The 24,928-nt window shown below is 42.4% G+C and overlaps 2 protein-coding genes across 2 annotated transcripts; both read right to left on the reverse strand.

Annotated features, from left to right (window-relative positions):
• Positions 1-7,803: 7,803 nt before the first annotated feature.
• Positions 7,804-15,295, reverse strand: stpg4 (sperm-tail PG-rich repeat containing 4). The gene is made up of 7 exons (XM_085428921.1): positions 15,266-15,295; positions 15,064-15,120; positions 14,436-14,690; positions 12,703-12,767; positions 12,378-12,423; positions 9,215-9,319; positions 7,804-7,944 (listed from the first exon to the last, which is right to left on the reverse strand). The coding sequence occupies exons 1-7, from the start codon at positions 15,293-15,295 to the stop codon at positions 7,885-7,887; spliced, it is 618 nt and encodes a 205-aa protein (XP_085285047.1). The 3' UTR covers positions 7,804-7,884.
• A 3,181-nt stretch (positions 15,296-18,476) lies between these two features.
• calm2a (calmodulin 2a (phosphorylase kinase, delta)) lies at positions 18,477-22,147 on the reverse strand. Its single transcript, XM_085428922.1, has 6 exons — positions 22,019-22,147; positions 21,110-21,140; positions 19,958-20,101; positions 19,748-19,854; positions 19,531-19,666; positions 18,477-19,354 (listed from the first exon to the last, which is right to left on the reverse strand). Exons 1-6 carry the CDS (start codon positions 22,019-22,021, stop codon positions 19,326-19,328), a joined length of 450 nt encoding a protein of 149 aa, XP_085285048.1. The 5' UTR covers positions 22,022-22,147; the 3' UTR covers positions 18,477-19,325.
• Between the last annotated feature and the right edge of the window lie 2,781 nt (positions 22,148-24,928).

The following is a 24,928-nucleotide window of genomic DNA, read 5'->3' on the forward strand; positions in this document are numbered from 1 at the left end:
ATGACCTGAGGGATCTGGAAGGTTCATACTGGGTCAGGAGGTCACTGATGTATTTTGGTCCTAAACCATTCAGAGCTTTATAGACCAGCATCAGAACTTTAAAGTCTATCCTCTGACGGACAGGCAGCCAGTGTAAAGACCTCAGAGCTGGACTGATGTGGTCCACTTTTTTGGACTTAGTGAGGTCTTAAAAGACATATCTAACATATCTAACATTTTTTCTCATGACTGCGTGCTTTCTGCAGACTTACTGTACTAGCTAGTAGGCAGTTAGCTTGACCTAGCATAAAGTTTAAGCTAATAGAGGAAAAGGATTTTTTTTTCTAAAGGTAAGTAAATCTGTTTACTGTAACTTCAAAAGGTTGATATTTAACACAATGTGTAAAGTCCAAAGTTGTGGAATTTATGCCATTTTTTTTAATAATGCAAAATAGATTTTTGTACTAAGCTATGCTAGTCTTAAATTTACATTTAACAAACAGATATCAGAGCTATATTTACTTTAGTGCCATTCCACAATTCTGACTCTTATGTTACAATTCCCAGTGTTACAGCCTGACAAAAAGTGTTTACAGGTTGGTATACAAGACATTTTTGCCACTGCTGATAGACGGATGCCAACACTGTTAGCTAGCTATGGATACAAGTTGCTAACCTTTCTAGTATTATTAACTTAGCCCTCCACCTTCCTGTGTGAATAAGGTCAGTTGTAGCTCTGAAAGAATCTACATGTACCATCTAAAATCCTTTGCCAGACACTAGAATATCTGATATACCTGCTTATTGATATAAAATAGGTGTTATATTACTCTCACATTGTTGCCACCCTGCTGCCAGCCTAATATTTTGGACATGCTCTGGCACTCATTTTTATGAGGCTGAAATTTTCAAGCAAGCAGGCCCAATAACGCCACAGTAAACAGCAGCCTGGCCAGCAGTTTGTTGTCTTCCATCAATCGCCAGATCCAAAACTTGATAGCCCTCCAGCGCTGTTGGTCCACGTTCCACACACTGTGCGCCAGCGCCAGCACCATTACCCACTTATACAATGACCCCCTTGTTCACTAACAGTTGCTCATTGGAGCTGATTAAATTTTTAAATGTCATTTAATAGAAGTGTAATGTACCTCCTTTGTGTCTGTCAGCAGCTTGAGATGGGCGGTGAAAGGATACCTAGTTAACCTCCCAGTGTGTCGGACCGCCTGCTAAATTCCTTGGTCGTCACCCTTAGTGTAGGGCTGTAGTGTTGAAAGTGAATGAGCCTGAAGCCCTCTGAACATAAACCTGCAAATCTCTTTGTCTATCCCCACTCCTGGTGTTTCAAGGTGATGTGTTATACAGATGGAGCAAGATGGAGCTAGTACTGCAGGGCCATTTTAACTCAACGCAATGTCAGTGAAAACAATGGCTGCACTGTTCAAGGGTTTATTTGTTTGGAGAACTTTAGCTGGGACTTAACAAACCAATAAGAAGTCCCACACCAGTGCTGGATTAGAGTATTTTTAAGTAACCTCACATTCTTTGAAAATTCCAGTGGTCTGCCTTCGTCATCGCTCCAAAGCTGGGTCACATTTTCTCAGCATGTTGTTTAGTGTTAGCTGTTAATTTGACATCCTCAACTCTGGCCCAACGGTGGAGCTGAGTAGCACGGTCAAATCTTGCTGTAAGCTGCCAAAAACACAGATTTATTCCAGACGTTCAGTGATGCGCTGCATTGCTTCCTGAATGGCGACCGGATCTCATTAAGCTGTTCCCAGAAAGAGGAGTCAATGTTTGGGCTGCTTGTACGACTTACCCTGGCACCAGATGTTCTTGTACCCATTAAATGAGAGAATTCCACTGTGCCAGCGCAACTGAAATCATGCTTAAAACACATTTGCCGCCACATGAAAAACTAGCAGAGGTAAGAAACAAAAAGAAGGACAATGTGTTACTTTGATGTTTGTACTCATCATAGATTAAGAAAAATTGATATGTTGGATTATGTTGATTCCCCACGGAGCCTTTAAGAAATGAGTGTGTGTGCACGTGCTCGCAGGTTTGCGCATCAGTTTGCAAAGCGCATTTTTAAAAAGCAAAAGATCACAAGCGCGTGTGCATTCGCTGCATTGCATGGATGTGCAAGTGTTTATTTTAATGCACCGTGCATCTACGAGGGTGAGCTTGATTGACAACAGAGGAGCGGGTGCCTGGCCGTGCCTGTGGTCAAGGCAGGCTGTGGGAGGTGGAGGGTGTTAAGTCATCAGTATGAGGCATATGTCAGAGATCAGTGCTGTACTGCGGAGATCATTTAGATGAGAAGGGAGGAAGGGCACCAGGGGTTGACGGAGTCAGAGATTACTGGCGGCTTGGTGCCTTGACCGCAGGCCATTCTGGCTGTTTGTTACACACAAACACGCACACATATCTCTCCTACTGTATCTTCCTTGCAAGTGCTGACTGTGGAGATCCAGCTCTCCAGAGAGTGTATGCAAAGCCCCGTGTTAATAAGATTGCCTTCCACTCTGAGTGGTAGTGTATCCTCTTTTGTCTCTGGAATAATGACAGGGGGAATAAGAGACTGGCCCTTCAACCTCATCAAGCTTTTAAGTGTCAGCAACTGAAGGAAAACAGAGTGTGTGTGTGTGTGTGTGTGTGTGTGTGTGGGAGGGCTTTAACTGTTAATCTAAGTAGATGTGCTATGATAGTGCTGCACAAGACTTCCATGACCACCGTCCCAAATAGTCATGTCAAGACCGTGGCTCAGGGGGTTGGGAATCGCATCTGTAACCGGAAGGTCGCCGGTTCGATCCCTGGGCTCTCTGTCCTGGTCATTGTGTCCTTGGGCAAGACACTTTACCCTACTGGTGTTGGCCAGAGGGGCCGATGGCGCGATATGGCAGCCTCGCTTCTGTCAGTCTGCCCCAGGTCAGCTGTGGCTACAACTGTAGCTGCCTCCACCAGTGTATGAATGTGAGATTGAATAGTGGTATTGTAAAGCGCTTTGGGTGCCTAGAAAAGCGCTATATAAATCCAATCCATTATTATTATAAAAGATTCAGCCGGATGCCTCAGAAGTAGTTTGTAACCTCTTCCACAGCAGCTGGCTGAATTGTCAGTGGTGTTTTTTGTTACCTCGCAGATGTTTATTGTCTGCTTGGAATGATAATGTGAAAAATCACTGTGGAAATCCTCCATTTTAACATACTGAACCAGACCTAGTGAATTAGTCCCACTTCATGGATTACAGCAGTGAAAGATGCATTTAAATGGGTGTTTTTCTAGAATCATTCGGTCGTTCGGTAAAACAATAAGCTGTAAATGCAACGCTTAGATACAATCAGCTGTACTAAATTGAAATTGTAAGTTCAATTCAATTCAGTTTTATTTGCAAAGAGCAAATTCCCTGAATGAGCTCTGTATTGTAAAATAAAGACTCTACAATATTAGAGAGGAAATCCCAACAAGTACACGACCACTTATGAGCAAGCACTTAGTGACAGTGGGAAGGAAAAACTTCCTTTTAACAGGAAGAAACCTCCAGCAGATCGAGGCTCAGGCAGCATCAGCCATCTGCCGTGACCAGTTGGTAAAAACAGGGATACCTATGAAACTCTAGTTGTCTGGACCAGCGGTCCCCAACCTTTTTTGCGCTACGGACCCGTTTATGTCCGATAATATTTTGGACTGGCCTATAAGGTGTTGTGGATAAATACAACAAAATAAAAACAGTACCGGTACCCCCCCCCCCAAAAAAAAAAAAAAAGATTTGTTCATAATACACGGGAAAAGACACAGGGAAACCGAGTTAATGATAAAAACTATTTTTAAAAAAACAATAAAAACCCTGAAAACCATACATTTCACACCCGAGCCTCAACTCTCGTGGCCCGGTACCAAACGGTTCATGCACTGGTACCAGTCCGTGGCCCGGGGGTTGGAGACCGCTGGTATAGTTGGTCTCCAATGACTCTCCGTAGTCTCTTTTTACCTGCTGAAAGTTTCCCTGTGAATACATCAGCCAGATAAATAGCTTGTAAGTCTGCTGTTTGGGCCTACACATAAGAACGAAGCAAAGGGCTGAAAAGCCCTAAAATATTTCACACAGATGAAGGAAGATGCGATTGCGTGATTACAAAAATCCATTTGATCCCCCATGAATATGAAGAGTATAGGTGAGTGCAGCTTCAGTGTTCAACTAGCAAAGAGATTAGGGTATGCTTTTTTTAAAGTGAGGTAGCTACTGGTGCTCAAACACTTGATGGGAAATTTACAGATTCTGGCCGATTTTCTTTTCTGTGAATCAGCTTTAACATACAGTGGGGCAAAAAAGTATTTAGTCAGCCACCGATTGTGCAAGTTCCCCCACTTAAAATGATGACAGAGGTCAGTAATTTGCACCAGAGGTACACTTCAACTGTGAGAGACAGAATGTGAAAAAAAAATCCATGAATCCACATGGTAGGATTTGTAAAGAATTTATTCGTAAATCAGGGTGGAAAATAAGTATTTGGTCAATAACAAAAATACAACTCAATACTTTGTAACATAACCTTTGTTGGCAATAACAGAGGTCAAACGTTTACTATAGGTCTTTACCAGGTTTGCACACACAGTAGCTGGTATTTTGGCCCATTCCTCCATGCAGATCTTCTCGAGAGCAGTGATGTTTTGGGGCTGTCGCCGAGCAACACGGACTTTCAACTCCCGCCACAGATTTTCTATGGGGTTGAGGTCTGGAGACTGGCTAGGCCACTCCAGGACTTTCAAATGCTTCTTACGGAGCCACTCCTTTGTTGCCCGGGCGGTGTGTTTTGGATCATTGTCATGTTGGAAGACCCAGCCTCGTTTCATCTTCAAAGTTCTCACTGATGGAAGGAGGTTTTGGCTCAAAATCTCACGATACATGGCCCCATTCATTCTGTCCTTAACACGGATCAGTCGTCCTGTCCCCTTGGCAGAAAAACAGCCCCATAGCATGATGTTTCCACCCCCATGCTTCACAGTAGGTATGGTGTTCTTGGGATGCAACTCAGTATTCTCCTTCCTCCAAACACGACGAGTTGAGTTTATACCAAAAAGTTCTACTTTGGTTTCATCTGACCACATGACATTCTCCCAATCCTCTGCTGTATCATCCATGTGCTCTCTGGCAAACTTCAGACGGGCCTGGACATGCACTGGCTTCAGCAGCGGAACACGTCTGGCACTGCGGGATTTGATTCCCTGCCGTTGTAGTGTGTTACTGATGGTGACCTTTGTTACTTTGGTCCCAGCTCTCTTCAGGTCATTCACCAGGTCCCCCCGTGTGGTTCTGGGATCTTTGCTCACCGTTCTCATGATCATTTTGACCCCACGGGATGAGATCTTGCGTGGAGCCCCAGATCGAGGGAGATTATCAGTGGTCTTGTATGTCTTCCATTTTCTGATGATTGCTCCCACAGTTGATTTTTTTCACACCAAGCTGCTTGCCTATTGTAGATTCACTCTTCCCAGTCTGGTGCAGGTCTACAATACTTTTCCTGGTGTCCTTCGAAAGCTCTTTGGTCTTGGCCATGGCGGAGTTTGGAGTCTGACTGTTTGAGGCTGTGGACAGGTGTCTTTTATACAGATGATGAGTTCAAACAGGTGCCATTCATACAGGTAACGAGTGGGGGACAGAAAAGCTTCTTACAGAAGACGTTACAGGTCTGTGAGAGCCAGAGATTTTCCTTGTTTGAGGTGAACAAATACTTATTTTCCACCCTGATTTACGAATAAATTCTTTACAAATCCTACCATGTGGATTCATGGATTTTTTTTTCACATTCTGTCTCTCACAGTTGAAGTGTACCTCTGGTGCAAATTACTGACCTCTGTCATCATTTTAAGTGGGGGAACTTGCACAATCGGTGGCTGACTAAATACTTTTTTGCCCCACTGTAACTGTTCTTCGTCCTTACAATATTACTGTATGCGTTGGACTCAGTGTTGGTCAAGTTACTTGAAAAAACTAATCAGTAACTAATTACTGTAATCCCGTTACTTTACTGATTACTTATTTTCAAAAGTAATTAATTACTTAGTTACTTGGTTACTTTTTAAAAACACGATTTACAAACTGAATAGGTAATAAAGAAATAGATCTTTCAGCCCAATTCTACTTTTTCTGCATAACCCCATCCATCCATCCATCCATCCATTCGCTTCCGCTTATCCTTTTCAGGGTCGCGGGGGGCGCTGGAGCCTATCCCAGCTGTCAAAATGTAATCAAATGGAAACATCTCTTTTTAAAACTTTAAATCCGTTAAATTTATGTATCAAGCAAAAATTTAATTATATGCAACATTGTCTGACTGGAAGAAATTTGTTTAAACCTATTTTCTGCACATTCCAGCACATAAAATAAAATATTTTTTTTGTGTTTACACTCACTCTTTCAAATAGATGTAAGTGAAACACAGCAGAAAATAAATAAAATCAAAGACTCAGCGGTCCTGTTGCTCTATTTTCACCTGTAAAGCAGGAGTAGGGTAGGCAGAGGTTTACCCTGATGCAGGTGTGCCGCGGCGGTCAGTTGAAGAATCCGCGAGTCTCTCTGTGAATTTCCCATTACGTCGTTGCGCACTCGGTGCTTGCTTGGAAGTTTAGGGGTCCTTTTCGCTGTAAAAGAAGTTTTCTTCCCACGCACAACGGACGCTAATGTTTTTGTCACTTTTTATGGAATCAAACTCAAAGTAAGGTCAGTACTTCCACGCTTTAAACGCTGCACGCTCATACTCTCTCCCACACTTGATATATGATCCACTGTTGATCTGCACACAGCTGTTGTCACAAACGTCGCACTCGCTTACGTCACTGTCATGAGACATTCTCGCAAAAAAATCACGGTTTTAGTAACGCAGTAACGCAGCGTTCCTACGGGAAAGTAACGGTAATCTAATTACCGTTCTTGCAATAGTAATCCCTTACATTACTCGTTACTTGAAAAAAGTAATCAGATTACGCGTTACTGCCCATCTCTGGTTGTACTTAACACAACACTCAAATACTTAATAAAGTGGGCTTTAATCCCTGGATCTCATTAACAGAGTCTGGCTGGGACGAAGAGCTGAGTACACCTCAGTTCCCTCAACAACTCTACAATAAAGCAGTGCATGCATGCTCAGCAAAAGTCCTGTCTGGGTAAATAACAGTGTCCAGATTCCTAACAGTAACAGCTTGTTTGTTATATCTGTGCCTATCCCATATTGCATTGTAATCTACAACAGCATTATGTTCACTTAGAGGCGATTCCTATCTGCGCCGCTCTCCGTGTCCCAAGCTTGTTTGTTTCGTTGAAAGAAAGAGCGAGTATGTGGAGTAGGTAGCGATAAGAATAGCTGTTTTATTGTGTGCCACTGCCTTGGCCTCTAATACCGAATGTGTTATCTGAGGGTGCAGCATGCCACACTAAGCTATGTGCATGTGACGCATGGCTGAGCAGCATTCCTCCTCCTGAGTGCATCGCAGGGCAGAGATAGTAGGAAGGCAAAGGCAGCCTGACTGCCAACAGAGAGGGAAAGAGGAGCGAGAGAGGGAAGAGAGATGAAGGGAGGGCGCAATACCGGGAACATGTAGTTAAGTGGAATGAAGTACCCTTTGTTGCAGATAAGATCATTCTGCTTCCCTGGCCGGCGTCACTAAAGCAATTTGAGCACGACGAATGTAGCTGATTATGTTGTTGGCAGACCACAAAATCCCTCACTGACATGCAGATAAACGTTGCTCCAAGTAATAAAAGACCAAAGGTTTCCCCTCTTTCATGCAGCCATGATTTTACTTTTATCTTATATTTAAAACACTGGATTATGTGACTTCACTCTGTAAGTTGAAACAATGACTAAATGCAGGGATGCTTGTATCATGGAAAATTAAGACGGCTCCTTAACATCTTTGTGCAAACGACTTCCTGAAAGGATCATAGGCCCCCGGTCCTGGAGTGTTCTGTGAAATACACAAGTAACTGTAATTACTTTTCAATTTATAATATATTGTCCGTTTGTAGCTTTCTAGTATGAATTCAAATAATTCTAAATGCTGTAACCTTTGATTGCTAACAAACAGGAGACTGCAACCAAAGAAACAAACAAAGTGTAAGCAATATGGGGTCTAAGCTTCAACACATCTCAGTATTTAATATCCAAGTACTCCAAACACTACAGGAAGAAGGGAACGCCATTCATTCAGAAGATATCCCCTCAGTTGCTGTTTGGTGCAGAGCGGTTTCTATCACATCCATTTAAAAATTACCCATGAGTGTTCAGCTGAAAGCCTAATCATACAATTCACACCATTAGCTTTCTTATAAGATCGTTCAGTGAGACTCTACGGCCCATGGACGGAGGCATTGTCTTCCTGAAAGAGAGCACTCCATCGGAATGGAAATGTTCACAGTATATAGATTATAAATTAGAACAACTTTGTATTGATCCGCAATACAAAAGGCATGTCTGTGAGAATCGTAATGTATGGATGTTACTACAGGTTGAACCCTAATGTATCTGTAATAATTTATAGACTACATCTACTCTGCTGAAACAATCTGATAGAAATAGTTGCTCTTTTATTCTATATTCTGCTCTATGCATACTGTTACAATGGTCCATACTTATATGCAATAAATAAATATGGTCAATGTTTCAAATAATGAGAATACCTGCGAGCCAAAACTGTGCAATGCATTAAATTGTCGGCCATATTTCCTAAATGCAGCTGTTATTTTAGGCACTTTCCTTACTGAAACACTAACCAGTTGATCACTATTGACTAAATATCCTGCCATCTGTGCCTCAACCCTCTATTGAAGTCATTTAGGACTTTTCCTCCTGCAGTCTTATGCAAAATTAGAATCGTCCGCGCCTGCTAGACTCATTGTTTTGCTTTGCATCTGCTTTCTCTTTTAATCTGTCTCCAGTCCGTGTTATCCGTGCCCCATTAAATAAATTCGGTGTGTGTTTGATTTCTTTATCTGTTACATAATCTTGTGATGTTATATTTTATTTACAGGAGTTATCTAAATCCCGTTTAATAACTAATCCCTTTAAAATCAGATGAATTTCCATTAAAAGCATGTAAAAATATGATCATCATTGAAACAAATTGAAAAAGCACCTAATAACATAAAAATGTTCTAATGCAGCTAATGTAAAATACGAAGTCTTAAATTAGTAATTACGGCATGTAGAAAAACACAAGAAATGTAAATAAGACTCACTGAGTGCACACCGTGTAGCCGCGGCAACGTGGATTTGAAACAGGAAGTGATGGCTTTAGCTGGTTTGGTCTGTGGGTTGTAGTGGCATGGAGCAGGGCCATCTTTCTGAAGGAAATAGCAAGAAAATATTGATGTGTCTAGCTCTGTGATTAACCTCCAGGGTGCTTACCCACCAAGCTTAGAGCAAAATTGTCGAAGACTAAATAGAAGATGAAGATGTAGCACCAAGATGGCCAAAATGCTCCAGAACAAGAAGCTTCACCAACTAAAGGTTGATATCAGCCATTTCTATCTTTTATATACAGTTCACAGGTTCATGGTGCACTACTATTGCACACCATGTCCTCTATCATTTTTAATTCCTTGGCTCTTTGATGTTTGCTCATGAAAACCTGTTGTTGTCCCAGTCTGATACTCAGTGATCTGAAGGATGTGCTAACCATGTACACCACTTCTATTTCGAGGTCTTACATTTAAGACATACAATATATCAATTCAGTCCTGACTTTTTAACCTTTGCCAGCAGATGTGTGGTACACAGATTAGCAGCGCGGTCACTGGTTCAAGCCCTGACTGGAGCCTCTCTGCGTGGCGTTTGGATGTCCTACCTGTACTTGTGTGGGTTTCCTCTTCTTCCCACATTCTAAAGACATGTTAGGTTAACTGGTGAGTGTATATGAGATAAAGTGTATGGAATAAAGCACAGTATGAACTTATGGCATTAGTCACACGTGTCTTGGCTAAAGAGCTTTGAGTGGTCGCTACAACAAGACAAGCACTTATATAAATATCAGCGCATTTCATCACAGGTACATTCAAGGCTAGTTTCTGTCAGAACTCGGTCAGTCCTTCTTCCTCTCTGTGCCTTTCACTTCTCCTTTCCCGTTACCCACTAACACACATACTGGTCATCACCAGCGGCGTGCCATGCAGAAATAGCATCACCCCTCCTCCGCTCTCCTCCCCAGACATAAGACTGTCGTCCTGTCCCTGAACACAGGACGGGCCTTTTATTTTCCATCCCTCCTTGATTCTGACAGAAGAAGACAGGATAGTGCTTTTTTCCCCTCTACCCTTCTCCTTGCAGCAGTGGCTACTACCATTACATGCCATTTGATTCCAGTTGCCAGCTCACTTGATCCTCGGTACCCTGCCTGCCAGCACCTCGGCACGCCTGCCTCATGCTAACAGAGGTGCTAATGCAGGTGTATTTCATGGGAGTCATCAGGCAGCTGTGAAACTCTTGTGCATGTGTGTTTGGGCCAAAGCACTTGGCATACTTTCCTGCTGCGGTACAGTGTGTAAGAAAGGCTCTCCTGGGCGACGTAGGTACCTGGCATATTCTGCAAATGTCTGTGAAACTTTTAAACTTTGACGTCTTTTTCCACCGGTGCCTTGATATTCATTAAAGTTTTAAACCTTTCTAAGATTAGGTGAAATCAAAAAAAGAAAGAAATATCTCTAAAAGATTTTCTTAAGGAAAGTTTTATAGAACTTTGCAGTTTTCAGTTGTGTAGTTGAAGGTATCACTACTTTATGGGAAAAGTACAAATGGAAAATAATAATAACTCCACCCACTGGGTAGATCTCAAATATGTTCAGCCGATTAGAAAAGACATGAGATTTCTTCCTCTGGGGGTCCTAAATGAATGCCACTGCCAGCTGTACAGTAGGCCACATTAACAGATAACAATAGAGAACATCCACATCAGAATATGTGCAATTTTTAAATGAATTCAGGTGAGTTTAAATCTCAAGGCTTAAATCTCAGGTAGTGCAGTTAAATCAAAAGAACAACATATAAATCTGAGACGCAAAATTTCACCAGAAAGGAGAAATTAAGTCAAATCAAGCTAAATAAGTAAATTAAATAAATATACTCCATGTAAGAAAGTCAGATTCGTGTTTTTCTGAGTTACAAGTGGAAAGAAATTTCAAATTCCCGCGCTGGGCCACACCGACTTCTTCATCACATACCATTAACCCTCCTGCCATCCTTTAAAAAACTCACACCCATCACCCTAGGGACCATTCTCAGCCATGCCATAAAAAGACCATATATCCATATTTTATTCCACTTTAAATTAGCCAACCTTGTAAAACTACTTCTCCCTGAAATATTCATGTAAAGTTTTAATTATATTTTCGTTGTTTTAACCCTTCAAATCCCAGTGTTATTACATGAGCGCCCTGTGTTATAAGCCCCAAAAACCAAAAAACGAAACTAAATATTTCCACAAAAAACCAGTTGAAGTAATATGTGATTGTCATTATAAGTAGGCCTTTAGATGGACCAAAGATTGGCACCAACATACATTTTGACCTGCCATTATTTTTTTTGCATTTTTTTTGCAGTTTAAAAATTAAAACTTCAAGGCCCTGAGTCTTCATTGACATCCAAGAAAAGAAGAAAAAATAAAATCATATGATGATAATTTGGGGTTGAAAAATAGCGTTTATAATGGAAGTCAATGGGCAGAAAATGGTCCCCAGGGTGATGGGTGTGGGGATTTCTGCTGCTCAGCCATTTTAGGCTGATTTAAGGAATTCACACTGGAATATTAACATTGACAGGTAAAAACTATCCTGTGGCAAGTTTGGTTATATTCCACTGAACACAGTGGAAATGGCAGCCATTTAACACATAGCAGTGGCACAAAAAGGTCCCAAGAAGGCAGGAAGGTTAAGACTCCTCAGCTTTGATATTCTAATGTTTCCCACATGCAGCTGCTTAACCTTTGACAAAAAAATCTTGTCTCTGAGTTGCTTTGACACCAGCGATGGCAGAAAACTGCTCCCAGCTCTGTAGTAATAACACCCTCGGGATTTCTTAGCGCCTTTCCTTCTCTGTCAACACTCAGCAGCTGCCAGCGCAGCTCAAATATCCATCGGCTACCAGCACCGACGCTGCAATTTGAACCAAAGCTGACTGGTCAACCAGAGCAGTGCCATAACAGGCCTTCAAATGGGGGAAAACGATACAGTCAGAGCGCCCTGGGATCGGTTTTCTTCAACCCTTGCGGTTGTCATAACTGCCTTGTGCACATTAGGTCATAGCTTGTAATCAAAACCTATTGAAAGTGTATTGTAAGGAAACTTTTTGTGGACAATGGAAAGACTGAATGGTGTTAATAATTGGTCCTGGCGATCAGATCCTACTTACAGGCAGAAAGCTGATCCGCTGCACAGTCGAGCGAAACATCACATGCCTGCGAGAACAGGAGATAAGAGAAGGAAGGGGGCAAAAGAGCAAATAACAATAAGGAGAAAAAGTGAGAGAAGAAATGGATAAGGAAGTTTGTGATCGACGGCAGAGGAAAGGAGAGCAACCTGGTGATTGCTCCTCCATCTTTGAGCTGCATGGAGGTGAGAGAGGGAACCAGAAAGCCGGATGAGGAGGAAGGATTTCGCGATCAAGGGATGATTCATGGCTTGTCTGCGCCGCTGTGATCTGAAAGTTAAAGAGTGGCTGTTTGTAGAGCGCTTACTTGCAGGGAATCTTCTCCACTGGTCTCGCTGTCACATTGTAGTCACATGGCGAAGTGTTTATGTGCTGGCAGAAGGAGAATAAGAAGATAAAGATGTTTTTTTTAATATATACACCCTGAGTTTGTTTTTGTTTTTTGAGGGGGGCACCTATTGTGCTTTAAGTAAAGTATGGATGATAGCTGGTTACATCCAAACAGACTTCCACAACGGAGCAGTGAATAAATATTGCTGAAGTAAATTACACCCCTAGGCTAGTGAAAGCAGAAGTCTATCATTCAAAAGTTTCTGCTCATAATGACTTCAGTCTCTATGGGGAGGTTCCCAGGTTTGACTCCAGGGCCTGAAATCTATACCTGCTAAACTTTACTGTTAGTATATGTGGCTGTAAAATAAAAGATTTTTCTCTTTTTTATTGTTTTAACAAATAACCATTTACTCTTCCACGCATCAATAACCTTGACTTGCTGTATTTATTTTTAGTTGCATAAGAGCCAGATTAGTTTGATCATATTTTCTTGTGCTGTGTGGCACGAAGTGAATTCAGCTATGTGAAGGAAAACGTTTCCACTGGACTATATGCAGTGCTATGGAAAGCTAAGTAAAGCCTTGCTGTTTCTATTGGATTTAATGGGGCTGGTAATGTGGTCTAATGTCTAATCAGATGCATTTGATTGATTGATCATTAGCAAACGCAAGCATTTCTAGTTTGCTCGTCTGGAGCATTCATGTGTGTGTTAACTGCAAATTCAGGGTCAGACCGTACAATGCACAGAGAAACTGCAAAAAACAAAGGGTTGTCAAGCTAATATGTCTTGTTTTAAGTAAAAAAAAAATGCCAATGAAACCAGTGAAACTTCTCCAGTTTTTCTCTAGTTTCAAAATTCACTGTTTGAAACAAGTTCCTTCGACTCACTGAAATGTTGCCCTGTAGCTGATTGTGTCTTCTTTTAAGTGTAATGAGATAATTTTGACTAGAAAATAAGACAAATATATTTGGTAAGATTTTGAGTTTTTGTAGTGTAGTGGACAGCGCTGTGTTTGGCAAATCCACACAGAACATATCAGCACAAACACCTGATACCAAGTGTCAAGGACAATGGTGGAGGGCTGGTTATTTGGGCTTGTTTTGCAGCCACGGGACCTGGGAACCTTGTACTCATTGAGTCAGCCATGAACTCCTCTGTAGAGTGTTCTGCAGTCAAATGTGAGGCCCTCTGTCCAACAGCTCAACATTGGCCCAAACTGAGTCATGCAACAGGACAATGATCCTAAACACAGCAGCAAATCTGCAACAGGATGCGTTAAAATGTCTCAGAGTCTAAACTGAAATGCTGTGGCAGGACCTTTAGAAAGCTGTGTATAAACTAATGCCTTTAAGAAACTGATAGTCGTAAAGAAGCTCCCCACCTTGATTTGTTGACATCATACTGGGTTATTTAAGCTATCTCAGTGATTAAATGTTAAGTATAACTTCTTCACGCTAAAAGAAAGGGGAACAATTTAGAGGTGCACCTTGTTTTACCGGTTAGTAGGTAGTTACTGGAGCCACCTAATATTGAACTGGGCTGTACCTGACCCACAATGTAAACCTTTGTTAACTCAAGAAAAGAAGCTTCATACTCAGCAGCAACTGGTTGGTTACACATGGCTTCTGTCTCAAGTGAAAGCAAAACTAGAAAGCAAAAACTATGAAAACTTTCAAAAAGGATCAGTAAATGAGTCTCAGTGCTACCTTGTCTCTAATTCCAAGGGTGAAAATGTCGGGTCGGGGGCAGTTCTTGAAAGAGTAGGAAGCCTGGTGCATCAGGACTTCCTGGGTGGAGTCTGTATATTCATACGCTCCAGGCAGCAGCAGATCCCCCTTACGCACACCCAGGGTCTGAGTTTTTCTGCCCACACCTTTGAAGCCGTAAGTTTTTTTCACAGGGTTCAGGTCAGCCTCCTCAACGAAGTCTCGGACGTGGTAGGTTCCCGGGATGGGTGTGTCCTGGAAGAGTGGGAGCATGGGGAATCTCTGACCCACGTTTCTTAATTTCATAACTATTTTACAACAGTTCAAAGTCTGACATTTTGGAACAATGCAAGAGCAATGCTGCAGTAAGTTCATGGATGGGTGACCTCATGAGAGACAGCTGTTGAATTCCACTGAAGATGCCAATTTCACTCAATTTCCAGCAACCAGAATGATCGAAATCATTGATTAGTTGAAGGTTAATATTAATGTCATTATTTTCTAATGCCTGTCGTTGTGATGTGTCATTTTACTCATGCATGTAAGTGGCATGTGGGTTTTGGGCTGTGCTGAAGCACACACTTGGTTTCAGAGAGTCCGTGAAACCAAACAGCAGTGCGACACCTACTCTCAGTGCTCCCAGCCACCAGCTCCCCCGGCCACACAGCTCCACCGTGTCATCACCCTGCAGATAGGGACGAGGCACAGGTCACACCAGACTGCTTCTGCTATGATGACATCGCTATGCCAACGATGTGTTGATTCGTCTCCCACCTTGTCCTCATGAAACCACACACAGAGTTATGAGGGTTTTAAAGATAAAGCCTCACCTTATCTGTCCTGTGACCACTCCGGGACATGTCACCGGCTTCAGAGGCGACTTTGTTTCATCGTCCTGCGCCGCGCTCGCTGTCGTTCACTATCTGCTTAGTGGGAGATCCAGTGACACCTGACCACCATTAAAACAGGGATCGTTACTATAGCAGCAACTCCACTATCGATCAATTTTTCAACAAGCTGGCCTCGCAAGGGGAGCTAAATTTAGATTGGCTAGTTTGGCTGAGAGTAAGACACATCGGTGAGCCAGCACCGAGTTGCTGTAGGTGCTGCAGGTGGTTATGTGGTTGTCACTGTCTGCATCCCATCCATCCATCCATCATCTTTCATTGTCCAGTTTCCATAATCATAGGGATGGCAGTATTCAACATGTGATATATGGAGGAATACTGTCAATTTAATAAGAATACACAGAAAACAAAGCAAGACTGCATCTCTTCTTCATCACTGTCTGCAGGAAAACTGTGTGTGTGTGTGTGTGTGTGTGTGTGTGTGTGTGTGTGTGTGTGTGTGTGTGTGTGTGTGTGTGTGTGTGTGCAAACGCTCACACCTGAGATCGTACTCCAGGATGAACTCTTCTTCCCTCTTTATTTCAGTACAGCAAAATTCAAGACCGCCAGCTGAAGCGAAAATCTCACTCTGGGAACAGAAAGCGCTACACTCGGCCCGGTTGCCAGGCTACATGCAGCACATGGCTGGAAGGAGCCAAGAATTCATGCTTCCGCTGCTTGTCAAGGAAGTCTCATGTGACACCACAGCGCACTAGGAGACATACACACATCTTCACCCTGACTCCCTCATGTACAGTCATCTCCAGTTCGGACAAGGCATGAATGCAGGAGACAGCTTCAGCCTAGTGTCGCATGTGCAGCGTAATTAACAACTTTTTTTATAAGCAGGCTGCGATGACACTTCATCTGTGAGGGTAATTTTTTTTTCTTTTTTTAAAAAAAGTCTTGTGATAATTGGTTTTAACACGATCAGTTTCTTGTGTGATCGATTCACACCTGAAATCGCCGTGGTGTTCCTTTTCGTTCTGTGCCTTGGAACTGCAGCTGGTGCCGCGTGAAAGCAAGAACCCACTCATTTGTGTCACTGCACATGACACGAGACGAAGCAGAGTCAGATCGGGGGGTAGTGCAGTTACCTTTTCTGTGTGCTAGCTGTTACCTCGGTGCATTTTGTAATGCTCTAAATGTTTAAATGTGCTTCCACAAGGGAGCTCTGAGTATGCATGATTGGCCAAGCCACAAACAACTGCAGCCTGCACTGCTCCCGGGGGGGTGGAGGTCAGACCCTTCACATAACTTCACACATAAGACAAGTTTCATCCGGTTCAGCATTATGATAAAAGCTACAACACCACACTTGGTGGATGTTCATTCAACTTTTACAGCAAATGAACAAATCACCAGTACAGTGCTGTGCAAAAGTCTCGAGTCTTAATATTTTGCTGAGAAAATGAGAAATAGGTGCAAATTTAAATAGAAATTCAATGTATGAGGCAAAAAAAAGACTTTGTACAATTCTAATTAGCTTGAAATTCAATATGACCACCTTTGTTGTTTAACTGTAGCCACTCAGTGCTGTACCTTCCTCCTGACATCTTCCACACATGTTGATGATGATTTGAACCAGAGATTCTACATTTGGATTCATCACTCCATGAGACCTGTTGCTTCTGATTTTCAGTCTAGTTATTGTGTAATTTGGTGATGCAGCCTTTTCCCCGTTACCTTTCCTTGAGAATGATCTTCCGACAGCCACCCACTCCACTGAGGGTATTTCTGATGAGGCCTCAGTGAAACATAGATGGATCAACCAAAGCACCAGACACAGGTCTCAGGTCTGTGTCAAGTCTTTGCCGGGTTTCTATTTCCTAAGGAAGTGACTTTCAGATCCTCTCCACATGCTATTGATTTTGAAAGCTGCCACTTCTTCCGTCCCCGACTTGTCTAGGTTTCTCAGTTTTTCAAGGACACACTTCACACTGTCAACAAGTTTTCAGCTTGTTGGTGCAAAATAGCTACTTTATGCCTGTCAAACATATCTTTGACATTTTTCATAGATTAAAAGTACAAGTCTGGATCATTGGACGTAAAATACAAATATATAAGGAGCGGTTCCAGACATTTGTTCAGTACCATATGACACAAAAATACTTGTACTAAATATTCAGGCTTTCAGGTACATGCATCCAGCAAACTCAGTTAAATTATTTTGATTCGTCATAGATATGGTTGGAATAAAATCAAGAACAAGATCATCCCTAGTAATGAAAAATTAAATTGTACGTTTGGGTTTTTTAGCTTAGTTTTCTGACCTGACACTTTCCCATCTACCTGTATGTGTTACTTTTATAACCTTCATTATAAAAGATTGGGACCTGATCCAAATTTTAGACAGCTGAGAACACCCAGCATCTTCTGTCAGTCTTTGGATTCCCTACTTGAATAGGTCGTCTGATCATCCTATCATTTAACCTGTCAGCGCTCCTGTTTGGAACATGTTTCCTTTCAGTCACCCAGTTGCAGCAGCTCATTAAGGTATGCACACTGTTTTAAAATGTATTTGCATATTTTGATTTGTGCAGATATTTGTATTAGAAATGCAAATTACAAGGTGATTCCATGATCCCTACCACCAGTGGATTCAACAACAATAAACTTAGCTGTATGCAACATCACATTTACTGCAACGCTGCAAAAGCCAGATGCACATCTTCAAAGTGCGGTGATTGCATCCCCCCCTCCCAAAATGGGCTGCAAAAAACAGCAAACAAATTTCACACGGGAGGCAGCACAGAGGTCCACAATAGAGCTTTATTTTGTCATTCATCAAAATAACAAACTTAGTATCTCTGCAAGCTACTGTAACAAACTCATCAGAAATAAAACAGAAAATAAGAGTCCCACACAGGTACACCTATTTACACCATGGTTTCTGATACATGTTCAGTCACCCACATCTTATGATTGGGGGCAAATGCCACGCAAGACATGAGGCAGTCAGGTCCTACATGGTGCTGTGCTGGCTCTAACACACAGCCTATGCAGTCAGATGGGCGAGCTGGACAGTACAAGGCTAATCTAATTTCGAGTACCATTGTGTGTACTTCAAAATAGAAGCCTTTGATCCCACTCAGTGCTTTTATTTTAATGACAATGCACATCTGACGTGAGCTTTTCTGAACATTAAGAGGCATTGGCTGATGCTCCTCAGTGCTGTGGGGAGGGGGGTTAACAGGGGGACTTAATTGGTAAACATCTCATGTATTCCAAGCAACAAGAAGAGAAAAAAAAAAACCAAACCTATCAAAACTGGAGCATCCTGTCTTCAATACAAAATGGGAATTATTACAGGGTATACAAACTCAACAATCCATAACCGAAAACAAGACAATTTTCAAATATGGGTAGATTGTAAATTTTATTGGAAAAAAAAAAAAAATATACAACTTGGAATGGATTATTTGACCTGTGGTCATTTAAAAAAAAAAAAAAAAGAAAAGAAAAAAAAGAAAAAAAAAAAGTAGTGAGTAAAACATTAAAAAGCATGGTAAAATTTGTCATTTTTCTGGTATATAGAACAGCAGATACAAAAAGAGTTTGTACGAGTACCTAGGAGATACACCCGTGTCATTTTTTTGCAGTAGTGCAATGCTGAGATTTCCATATATACTTTGTCCGTAGTCCATGCAGAGTTTCAACTTCTCTACATCGTTTCCATGCCAACAGTGTTGCCAAGTGACAACCAGCTGACAGGTTTCCAATGTCACCATGCGTGGAGGGGGCCCCGAGCACATAACAGGAAAATTCCAAGTTCTCCAGCTTCCAGGGGCCTCCACGGCATCTGGTTGTATGACCGTTCTGTCACTCCAAAACACCATGACAGCAAAAGAAAGGGACATGGGGACAAGAGCCTATGCAGTTTACATGCAGTTCCTTTGGACAGCAGAAGGGGCAGGGATGAATAGGGGCTATTAAGATTTTACAGATAAATTACACAAAGAAAAAAGGCAAATTATTTATATACGAAATCTGTACAAGGCCTTCACTTCGCCGTCATCATTTGTACGAACTCTGCAGGGTTGAAGAGGGGGAAAAAAAAAAAAAAAAAATTATAAAATTTTACATTTAAAATGTCAGCCCAAAATTTTTCCAAAAACAAAAAAAAAAACAAAAAAACAAAAAACCAAACACACAAACAAAAACAACCCCCCCCCCCCCCCCCCACTAATAGAGAACTATATACCAACCTTCATAGTTGACCTGTCCATCCCCATCAATGTCTGCTTCTCTGATCATTTCATCCACCTCTTCATCAGTCAACTTCTCACCAAGGTTTGTCATCACATGGCGCAGCTCAGCAGCACTGATGTAGCCATTCCCATCCTGAGAAATCAGGTCAGTCAGTGAGCTCCCCTTCTTACAAACTACAGTGCAATGTACACTAGAGCGGCTGGATGCATTTACCTTGTCAAAGACACGGAATGCTTCTCTGATCTCCTCCTCGCTGTCTGTGTCCTTCATCTTCCTGGCCATCATGGTAAGAAATTCTGGGAAGTCTATCGTTCCATTTCCTGAAGAAAAGAAGTTTTTAAGAAGCAGCACATTTGAGCTACTGACATCTAGCACAGTGACTGTAAACTGCTGGAAGCCTTTGAGGTTTGATCGAGTTCTCACCATCAGCATCCACTTCATTGATCATGTCCTGCAGTTCTGCCTCTGTGGGATTCTGGCCCAGAGAGCGCATGACTGTGCCCAGCTCTTTGGTTGTGATGGTGCCATCTCCATCCTTGTCAAAGAGTGAGAAGGCCTCCTTGAATTCTAGTTGCAACAAAGAGAGTTGGCTTTTTAGTGAGGGGAAAAAACAAAACAAAAACCACACCTGTAAAGCAATTGGCAACAACTGGCAAGACACCACAACATCATGTCAAAGCCCACTTTTAAGACCAAGCTCATAATTGTATCATTAAATGTCCATATAAATCAACTCCGAGATACTGATGAGACCCTCTTGAGTTCCAACTACAAGTTTCTGGCTAAACAAGAGCACCGACCGCGAGGCGGAGCAGCAGAGGGCAAAGTTGTGCTACATCAACGACAAATGACAGCCCCGTGCAGCTTTGGTGGAGCCCTGAGGGATGACGAACAATGACACACTCATCAAGCGTGATGAGGCCAACGGGAAATGTGTAGTGGCGTGCAGCAGCTCGTCAGTGTCAGGAAAACTATGAACCTGCCCTGCCATTTCCAGGGTCAAACACATAGGGCAACACCCCTTTTTTGTTCTGACAGAGAGGGCCTGCTGTGCACAGCGGGAATATCAACAGGGACCGATTTCCATGGGACAAGCTGCAGGTCATGCGGGAAGGTATAAGGAAGCCACTAAATCGTATGAATCATCTTTATAGACTTTACAGGCCTGCATTATTTACATAACACCTTATTGTAGCATACCAGCGCACCAAGCCCAGTATACTACCACAAATGTTCTTGTAGCACTCCCATTTCATGAGCAAGTACCTCACACCATACGCAAGCATATAAAGGTGAGCACCAACAGCTCGCCAGAACGCACAGCTCTTTCAGATTACATCATTATTACATGGCAACCATGAAAATGCAAAGTTTTCCATGAGGGAGTCCTTAAGCGCTCCAGTGCCAGTAAGCAACAGCGGTTTCTTTCATTCCAGTTTTATGACCAGCAGGCTGCTCTGTGGAACGCCTTAAAAGGCAAAAGTATAAATCCACTGCAATGGGATGCAAAGATCCATAAGGTAGGCCACTTGCAGTTATGAGGAAAAGTAGAAGATCAATGCAGCCATGTCTTACCAGCAATCTGCTCTTCTGTAAGTTGATCAGCCTGCAATATACACGAACAAAAAACAGCTTTTAGTATGCCAGACAAGAAAAATAAAAAATACACACACGCCTCGCGTTACACTTAACCCCCCCATGCTGGTTTACGTGGATTCTCTCAAATCTACAGCCGCGTTTTGGCACAGCTGCTACAGCTGACGAAAATTATGTTATTACAACAGCAATATTTAGTACTACCAGTAAATTTGCACAAAGGCATTTTCTTGACTGTAAGCCAACACTTTGTCCTACAGAAGAAGGAAAGAAAAAAAAAAAAAAAAAAAAAAAAAGATCGCCACGCCATTGGCAATTGCGCGAAATATTGGAGCGATCTTCGAAGACCCCAAATTTGCGGTATAAAATTAATGTTGTACAATTTGGCGGTAAACGTTAGCTAGGCAGAGCCGCACTTAGCTAGCTACCATTACATGCCGGTTCATCAACTCAAGACAACGCCACACACGTTCAGCACAATGAGTGACTAATACAGCAAGTAATACCGCGTTTAGCAAATAGTCACAATACAGCTTACTCGGTTTAAGGATACTAGGCGGGACACTAGCTAGGACGCAGCTGAACTGCCATAAAAAGCAACGTTATTGGGACACTCGACGCACATGCACCATTTTAAGTGTAAATGCGTAAACGGTGCTCAACAGACGTTATACTTTCATTCAGACTAAACAGAAGCTTCCTCGGACGGGTTAGTTTTGCCTATCTACTGTAAAGAAGACGTTTACTCGGCTAGCAATGCGGTAGTTACAGCAGGCATTTTTGAGTTACGTTTTATTTCCGTTCATTCCGACCGGAAAAAAAAATAACGGGTTAGAGGTTTACGAACGGATCCAACCCGCAAATGAAAGCCAGTCTTATTTCCCTTACCATTTCGATGTAGATGTAGTGGCTGGTTCACGACAAATTCGTAATAACCCTAAGCCGAATAAGCTTTCAACACTCTCTATGAACACACTGACACAGAGGCAACTGGACTCGCCTTTAACGGCTATTCGAAACTCCTCCTCTTTTTTAATATCAATCCGCCAACTCGCCTCTTCTACAGGTCCCTAATTATTATTATTTTAAAAATCGTAATCGATATCTATACAGTAAGAACAAGAAACAAGTTAAACATTCATCTATGAATGCTGTGAAGGTTTCGGCTCTGATATTTATAATCACACCGCGTATCCCCTGCGGTCTACATAACGGCGGATTAATACTTTCTGCTACTACGTGATGGGGCACAAGCTGTAGCCGAAAGAAATCGCGCTTTCTGATTGGTTTGTTTGTACCTGCAATGCGTCACTCCCATGGTCTGCGCTGCCGCTGCATCTTATCCATAGACATCTCAGTCAGTGCCACAGGCACAGCAGACAAGCTTGTTGCATAGTGTGTATACATATGGGCAACGTCTTCAGAGAAGCACAATAACACAATTCTGATAAGTAATTAGCTACCAGTAAGAAAAATGATTACTTGTAAATGAGCTAGCACTGACCCAGTTTGTGCTTCTATTTATTCTATTACTGCAGTTTTCTCATTTCTGATTGCATTACTTATATTTTATTAGTGTGCTGATAGCCATGCTGTTTTAAATGGCTGTTACAAGGTTACCCCAGACTGATCCTGCGTTCCTCCTTTCTGCTGTGCAAGTGTTCATCACTTTGAATTTTATGCATAATTAGATGCAGCGTCAGGGATGGAGTGTTTGGGTCTAATAGTTAGGTGTTACAGCTCATGCATGTGTGCGAGTGTGTGCACTGTGCACATTTAGATGTGTAATATGTAAGTGGGTCTGTTGCTGTCAGATGATGCTCGGGTCTCATTGTGCTGCTGCTGGTGTGGATTGGAGTATCTGATAGCCTGATTGCTTATGCCTGACTGCTCTCCTGTCTCCCAGTGACCACCTGTCTCTACCCTGGCCCCGTGGGAGACGGCGGGGAAGAAGGTGGAGGAGGGTGGACAGAGATGTGTGAGGAGAAAGATTTGAAGAACAACTCTGGAATGTACTAGAATCTCCAATGTGCCTAAACAGCCTCAACCCCCTGCCTTTCTCCCAGTTCTTCTTATTATTAGAGACGAATGTCACACTATAAGCATAAGCAGAATTTGTCACATTTATATGGAAGAAATGATGACCCAGAGTGCTTTCCGATTCCATCTGGGCTGTTTACAGAAGTGCTGTTGATCGTGCCCTGTGAGCCGCTGAGCAGCCTCAGAATGAGCCGGCCAAGCCCACTCTACAATTGCGAAACAAAAAGTAACTAATCTGAATCGTACTGGATTCTTTTCATTGAACTCTGTTTTGTTATTTTCCCCTATTGAGGTTTTTGTCACTGTGCAGATTAGGCAATGCCAGAGGTGACGGCACAGAAGCCTGAATCGGTCACAAGAACCAGTTAAGCTGATCCATGTGCGATGACTGTACACTGAGGTGTACGAATTCACTTTGCGTCTCCTTAAAAACACTTGGCAAACAGGACAATGTGGACTTTTATGCACTTTTGTCAATGCCGCAGACATTTAACTGCTTTCAGCTCTCACGTTATTAAGGAACGTCAATGGGGAATTGCTCTAATAAGACCTTTTTAGACACAATGGTACACTGTTGGGCCATAAATATTTCAAAAACATAATAGCTTTCCACTTTGGCCTCCTGCCCCGGTTTCTATAGCTACACTTTATCTAATGTGCAGTATCGGCTGTTTGATTGGTTGATAAAGTGACTTTCAATGCCCCCCAGGTCTCAGAGCGCCTCGTTCCGGGTCAAAGGTATGTACGGGCTGGATTTTAATAAGGATTGGGCATACTGGAACTAAAGAGGTGTTACTTAATGGTCTATAAAACTTGAAACCAGGCTCCATGATGTAAGCCAAGCAGGCTTTAAAATGAACACTAGGCTTAACATGGAACACTACACAGTATTTGTTGCAGGCATGTTTTGGCATTATGGATGTTGGGTATCGTGTTAACTCCGGGGTATTATTTTTTTTTATTATTTATTTAGTTGCTCAGATTAATCACAATGCTCAAACCACTGCAGGGCACTAGCACATATTACGTCTCCCCTCTTCTTATCAGCTCTGTGAATATGTAACTACCTCACGTATTGCTTTCTTATCAAACGCTGCCCAGCCCAGAGCTTGTTTTCTTTTTATAATACTGCAGTTTTCATTACTGTACTGCAGGGGTCAAAGTTCGCTTTAGTTCAGTGGAAATCAGCTCAAGTCAGCCCTCCATCTTCATTAATACATTGCTTCCCCCAACACGTTAATGCTCCTTCCCACTGACAGCAGTTAGCTTTAGAGGTGGGTGGATCGATCCAGATATTGATGGTATGGATACCAATGCTGCTATTGGTACTGGAATGATACCAGTACAATAGGAGGGATACTTTGTTCTATCCTCTAGGTTCAGTATGCAGCCCACTGAATTGTGTTAAATAAACTACCTTATTGGAAATGCTATTTATAGCCTATAGCATGTTTAAACAACAGAAGCGGACCCAAAGCGCTTTAAGAGACAGCCATTTACATCCTATGTGCTAGCCCTGCGACAGACTGGTGATCTCTCCGAGCTGTACTCCGCGTCTCGCCCTATGGTAGCTGGCATAGGCTCTCAAACAAAACAGCTTTCAAGCAAGTTGTGCGAGGACTTTGAGGGATGTGAACCGCGGGTGACAAATATGAGACGATGTTTACCTGTGTAACCGAAAGACGCGGGCGCCATTTTTAATGGATGAGGATTTGTAATGCACCTGCTGTTTCAGTGCCAAGTGAGAGGATTGCCTTT

Source organism: Rhamphochromis longiceps, linkage group LG13 (genome assembly GCF_057381845.1).
Source record: "Rhamphochromis longiceps isolate RC_006_pf linkage group LG13, R_longiceps_female_GT1.1, whole genome shotgun sequence".
NCBI classification, from domain to species: domain Eukaryota; kingdom Metazoa; phylum Chordata; class Actinopteri; order Cichliformes; family Cichlidae; genus Rhamphochromis; species Rhamphochromis longiceps.

Excerpts from the sequence above, each read along its gene's own strand:
- stpg4 (XM_085428921.1), bottom strand. The coding sequence starts at position 15,295 with ATGTCCCGGAGTGGTCACAGGACAGATAAG. Across the intron at positions 15,121-15,265 it reads GTGGTCACAGGACAGATAAG|GGTGATGACACGGTGGAGCT; the intron begins GTGAGGCTTTAT and ends CCCTATCTGCAG. Across the intron at positions 12,424-12,702 it reads GTGGAGAAGATTCCCTGCAA|GCATGTGATGTTTCGCTCGA; the intron begins GTAAGCGCTCTA and ends CTGTTCTCGCAG.
- calm2a (XM_085428922.1), bottom strand. Across the intron at positions 20,102-21,109 it reads TACAGAAGAGCAGATTGCTG|AATTCAAGGAGGCCTTCTCA; the intron begins GTAAGACATGGC and ends TGTTGCAACTAG. Across the intron at positions 19,667-19,747 it reads CATTCCGTGTCTTTGACAAG|GATGGGAATGGCTACATCAG; the intron begins GTAAATGCATCC and ends CTGATTTCTCAG.